General features: G+C 46.6%; 1 protein-coding gene across 1 annotated transcript; it reads left to right on the top strand.

Annotated features, from left to right (window-relative positions):
* Positions 1-338: 338 nt before the first annotated feature.
* LOC138955769 (uncharacterized) lies at positions 339-4,886 on the top strand. The gene has a single exon (XM_070327306.1). It carries the CDS (start codon positions 339-341, stop codon positions 4,884-4,886), a length of 4,548 nt encoding a protein of 1,515 aa, XP_070183407.1.
* The last annotated feature ends 1,618 nt before the right edge of the window (positions 4,887-6,504 follow it).

The raw sequence follows: 6,504 nt of genomic DNA, 5'->3' as shown, positions 1-6,504 counted from the left end.
TTATTTAAGTTGTGCTTCACATTATTAGTTATCTATAACCCGCGGGTTGATAGTTAATAGTGGGGAAAACTTCTGTGGGTGTGTTTGACAGACTGAAGGTCGTCATCACATAAGGCTTTGTAAGGCAACTTACTCAGCGACACACCGCTAAGTCCTAGTTAGTCGTTTCGGTTCAAGATAGAGACGAAGGACAGGTGTAGGAAAAATCACGTGCGCGTGTAACATTGTTTGTACCAGTGTTGAAAGGTTGAACAATACCTGCGGGTAAGAGTCTTCCATATTAGAGTACCACCAAGAGTGGATGTACCAAAGTTTTGTATTTTGAGGGATTACCTAAAATGGCTGATACCAGACATCATCAGCACTACACCAGATTCTCGTCAACCGTGGGCATAGACCCAGAATATACAGAAGGAGCAAATCTGATTGATATCACCGATCTAGGTGATGACGGCCACGCCGCTCAGCCTGTGAACGGACATGTCGAGCAGGCCGTTCCATCAAGTCCCAGCGTCAGTTCGATCAAGGAATTGATCACCATGGGGAAAGAGTTGGGTTTGGAGGGAAAGGAACTACAGTCATTCGTCCAAGGGGAGAGGGATAAAGAACGAGCAGCTCAAGAGCGTGAACATGAGCGAGAAGCTCAAGAGCGTGAACATGAGCGAGCAGCTCAAGAGCGTAAAGATGAGCGCCAATTCAAAGAGAATGAGAGAGACAGACTCTTTAGGATAGAAGAGCTGCGCATTCAGAGCGAGGTTCAGATGAACACGAATGAAAACGCAGCTCATCCTTCCCAATCCTCACATGACCATGATCCCCGTTTCATTCCCAAAATCCCTTACCTTGATGACAAGGATGACGTTGAATCCTGGCTCAAACAGTTTGAACACTATGCCAGAGATATGAATTTAGACGAATCAAAGAAAGCCTCCCGGCTGATATACTTCTTGAAAGGTAAGGCCCGTACCATCGTGTCCAAAATGGACGATGAGGATGTTGACGACTATGAAAAGGTGAAGAGCGCGTTATTTGAAGGATTCCAGCTCACCGCTGAGCAATATCGCATGAAATTCCGCAATACTAGACGTAATCCCGCGGAAACTTACAAAGAACACATCACTAGACTCGATCGGTACCTAACCAAGTGGATCGAGCTTGATCCGTGCGAGAAAACTGTCAAAGGATTAACCGATTTGATCCTGCGAGAGCAGTCCTTGCAGTCAATGCCTTCCGATCTCGCCGTGCATGTCAAAGACCGGAACCCGATCAATGCCAAGGAGATGGGAAAACTCGCGTCCGATTATGAGCTGAACAGAAGCCAAAATAAATTGAGACCGACACCAACGCGAACTCCTCAGGACGGAACGAAACGTTTTGAGAAGGATCATAAACCATCACCTCAACAAGGTAAAAGATCTTCTTTGACACCGGCGGAACGCGAAAAACTCCGAGAAGCAGGACTATGCTTCTATTGTCGCGTAGGTCTACACCGTTCGAGCGATTGTCCCTTACGGAAAAAAGGCAACACCGCCGGAGCTGTGACGGTTGAAGATGTCCGACGCGAAACACAGGGAAGAAAATCCCCGTTAGATAAATTGTGTCAAGACTGCACCACAAAAAAGTTTTCGGATCTAGTTGACGTCAAAGTCAACGGCAAACGAGTGAACGCCCTGAGAGACTCGGGCTGTAGCTCGATTGTGGTGGCCGCACATCTTGTGCCGGCCGACAAAATGACTGGTCAGAGAAAGAGGACCACGTTAGCGGACAAAAGTAAAGTCCGGTACTGCGAGACCGCGATCATTCATGTGGATTCGCCCTTCTTCTGCGGAGAGACAGAAGTCGTGGTCATGGCGGATCCCATAATGCCGGTGCTCATAGGGGAGTTCCATGGAACTCAGAACGACAGGAGGAAAACACCGATTTTCCCTGTCAGAGAACCTGCCTGGTATCACGACAGCACTGAGACAGTCGCTGGGGCCGTAGATACCAGAGCACAGTCCAAATTGGACAATGATAGAGACAAATCTGCGAGTAAGCCAAGTAGCCGGGAGCCAACATCGGATATGTTTACTCCAAAGGACTTACGCGAGGCTCAGAAGACAGATCCTTCGTTAGACAGCATCAGGAAACAAGCTGCTACCGGAGAAGAGAGAGGCCACATGAGGGTCGTGGAAAAGAATGGTATCTTGTACCAGTCGACGTTCAATCGGAAAGGAGAGGAGTCTTTGAAGGTTATTCTTCCCAAATCGTTCCGTAGTAAGGTGCTCGCATTCGGCCATGATCATCCAATGGCAGGACACCAAGGTCAGCGTCGTACCGCCGAAAGGATTAGACGCGAATTTTGGTGGCCATGCTGTGGTGTTGAGATCCGCCGCTACTGCTTGTCATGTGACGCTTGCCAGCGATCCGCGCCAAAACACCTTACGAAGAAGGTCCCATTGGGCAAGATGCCAGTGTTCGAGACTGCTTTCAGAAGAGTAGCAGTCGATATCATCGGGCCTATTCTTCCTATGTCCGAGAACAAAAAACGGTACATCCTCGTCATGGTTGACTTTGCCACCCGCTACCCTGAAGCTGTCGCGTTGAAGGACATCCACGCCGAGACAGTAGCCGATGCTTTGTGGGATTTTTGGACTAGACTCGGTATCCCAAGTGAAATACTGACTGATAACGGGAGCCAGTTCACAGGCACTCTGATGCAGGAAGTCACTGAACTCCTCCGCATCAAAAGGAAAACCTCTGCGATATTTCATCCAGCTGGAAATGGTTTGTGCGAGAGAATGAATGGCACGTTAAAGAACATGCTCAAAAAGATGTGCATAGAACAGCCCAAAGCATGGGATACGTTCATCTCTGCATTACTGTTCGCATACCGCGAGACTCCTCAAGAGAGTTTAGGTTTCTCGCCATTCGAACTGTTGTTCGGGCGTACTGTCAGAGGACCAATGCAACTCTTGAGACAGATTTGGACAGATGAGAGCGTCTCAGATGAGGTCAAAACCACTGCGGAATATGTAGTGAACCTTCGTGAGAGGATCGAAGAGACCTGTTTGCTTGCTCGAGAGAACCTGAAAAAAGCCTCAGTGCGATCTGCTCAATATTACGATCGTAAAGCCAAACCAAGGTCGCTAAAACCAGGAGAGAAAGTCCTGATTCTCAAGCCATTGAAAACAAACAAACTGGAACTCACTTGGCAAGGTCCATTTGAAGTGTTAGAGAAGTTGAATGATTTCGACTACAAAGTCCAAGTAAGGAGGAAGGAAAAAGTATTCCATGTCAACCTCCTCAAGTCTTACGTCGAACGTGAGCAACCTGTCACCGATGGAACAATTCCGGTTGCAGTAGTAGAAGAAGAAGAAGAAGAAGAAGAAGTGATCGTCTCAGTAGTGGTAGAAGAGGACGAAACCACTAACGACGACATCTTCAGGTTGGACAGTCAGAGGACTATCCCAACATTTGAGACAAAGCGCACAGAAGGTTTAGACCACGTGCACTTTTCAGAGAAACTCACTCAGTCACAGCGAACTGAAGCGAGACAGATCTGCGCGGACAGACTAGATAATCTGACCGACGTACCACTCACCACGAATCTGACTACGTGTCGAATCGAGGTCACAGACAAGAAACCGGTCTATATAAGACCACGCCCCATTCCACATGCGTATGTGAAGATGGTGGAGAATGAAGTCGAAGAGATGTTGAAGCTAGGAGTCATCGAACCCGCCAACTCAGCTTACAATTCACCCATTGTTCTCGTCAAAAAGAAAGAAGAAGGGAAGTACCGCTTTTGCGCGGACCTCCGTGGGTTGAATGATGTCACGGTGTTCGATGGGGAACCCATCACCGACGTTCAACATTTATTCCAAAGCTTAGGAAAAGCCAAGTACTTCTCCAAGCTAGATCTCACGCGTGGCTACTGGGGAATACCCATTGTCGAGGAAGACAGAGACAAAACCGCGTTTGTGACGTCACGAGGCCAGTTCCGATGGGTGAACATGCCCTTCGGGTTGAAGACCGCCACTGGCATCTTCAACAGGATGATGAGGAAGTTGCTAGGTCCCCTCAACCGGGACGATGTGTACCATTTTATGGATGACATCTTGATAGCCACCGAGACGTGGGAGCAACACATGGAAGCCCTGAAGGCAGTCCTTCAGCGGCTCAAAGAAGCCAACCTTGCAGCAAAACCGTCGAAATGCTACATCGGATTCGACCAATTGCCGTATCTTGGCCATGAAATCGGGCATGGAGAGAGGTGGCCAGAAGACGATAAAATAGTGAAGATCGTGAACGCCAAAGAGCCAGCTACAAAGAAACAGCTACGCGCATTTTTGGGTCTCACGGGGTTTTACCGAGAATACCTGGAAAACTACTCGACTGTGGTCGTGCCGCTCACCGACATGACAAAGAAGAGCTTGCCAGACAAACTCAAATGGAGTGACGAGGCAAAGAAGAGCTTCGCAAGACTCAAACGAATGGTCAGTGAAAAACCAGTCCTGAAAATGCCTGATTTCGGCAAGGACTTCGTTCTCCGCACTGACGCTTCGGACCGAGGAATCGGTGCGGTACTGATGCAACTACATGGAGAGAAGCTACACCCCGTAGCGTACCAGTCGAAGAAGCTACTCGGGGCTGAGTCCCGATACGCGACTGTGGAAAAGGAATGTCTAGCAACAGTCTGGGGAGTACAGAAGTTTGAAAGATACCTGTACGGACGACACTTTGTGTTGGAGACAGACCACCAACCCTTGAAATGCCTACAGAGGAATCCAACAAACCCTCGTCTGTTACGATGGTCGCTACAATTGCAACCATACTCCTTCACAATCAACTACATCCCAGGAAAGGACAACCTAGGTGCTGACTATTTGAGTCGCATCAACTGAGCTTCAGAGTCCAGAAGGAAAATTTGTCCACCCCGTTGGAGTAGTGAGGCCAAACTGGCCGCGACAGGCTCATGCGGATCTACTCCAAAATGTGGAAACAATTGTATGCATATTGTATATTGTATTGTATTGTATTGTATATTGAGTCGTATAAACGGAAACGAAATAAGATTTCGCTTGTCCACCCCCCGGGGTTATGTTACGACTCAACTCCAAACAACTCTTGTTTAGCCGAGACTGAAATATTTTGTTGCACCATTAGGGTAAGAGTCTACGAGACCTTGGAGACGAAGTAATGACGTCACTAGTATGAGAATCTACATGTTGGATCAACGTCATTACTGCGTCATTAATATGCGAATTTACGTAACTCATGGAGTTGCATCGTGGGATGAAAACAGTTATTTGGAGGAAGGAAACGTGAACCGCTAACCATTACGGTCACTATTTGCCGGGTACTGAGAGGCTACAAGTGGGGAACAAGAATCCTGTGTAACCACCGATGAAAAGCCGCCTGCACCTAACCTACCATCCCAAGGCCTGAGATGTAACCCGCAGCCGCACAGACTCGTAGAGTAGTGTCCGGAAAGGAGCATCAAGAGGTAAGGTGTCGTTGTAATATCGAGCGCCCATCAAGGAACAGCTATTATACACTCACATCTATTCGCATATGATATTTGTTTTAGAATGTTTAATGAAGTTAATCATAAACGTACATGCTGCAAGTTAGTTCGGCATATAGATCTAGTATTTTATTCAGTAACCATGCTTGGTTTGTCTGCGAACCGCCCGACATGAAGATAGGGCAAGAAATCAAAATTAACCTTGATCCTAGGATACCGTTGTTAATAACAAGTATTACCTTTGATCCAGGGGTTCGAGCGTCTAGGATCCGCTGGGATAAGGGTGAACTAATCAAGCTACGCCACCAGTGTGATCCACCAGCGAGGAGCAAAAGGAGTTTGTCTACTAATCATCATCATCATCAAGTGATCTGCATCAAGTTCGTCAATACTATGGTCATCATGTGAATCCAGGCTTCCATCAGGACATTCGGACTTTATAACTAACCAGCCCAGTTGAGATAAGTCCAGTTCGACCTAAACTAGCTGTCAATGCAAGAACAATTAACTATGAACGCAAATTCGTTAGATCTAAAATAGAAATAGTTTGTTAAAGAATCCGGAAATATTACCAACCAATAAATTATTCATCAATATAAATCATCAGTGTTTTACGAGATTGATTTGAAGCATGACTGTTGTAAAGTTTTGAATATAACTTTGGTGTGTTCTTAGATATTGTATCTAAAACACAAGGTAAAAAGTGGAACTGCAACAGTGTGTGTGTGTGTGTTTTAGAGCAGTTTCACATTGATTTCATCATGGCGTATTTCAAGGTGTCTCGATTTGAGACACCATCTATTCTGAGTAATCTATTCATATCGGGCAGGATGCGCATGTGCTTGCTATATGGAGGAAAACGTATTGCTATATATAGAAGAAAACCTGTATTGGACTGCATGGCGTCGTCTTTATATGTCCTTGCTAAATATAGCTAGTGACGGTGCATCTGCGCTTTTCAAGTGTCTCTGTTGTTATCGTACCTGAATACGTCA

Source organism: Littorina saxatilis, unplaced genomic scaffold, assembly GCF_037325665.1.
Source record: "Littorina saxatilis isolate snail1 unplaced genomic scaffold, US_GU_Lsax_2.0 scaffold_1187, whole genome shotgun sequence".
NCBI lineage: Eukaryota > Metazoa > Mollusca > Gastropoda > Littorinimorpha > Littorinidae > Littorina > Littorina saxatilis.
The sequence above is the reverse complement of the archived record's forward strand: the minus strand, read 5'-3'. Positions and strand labels throughout refer to the sequence as shown.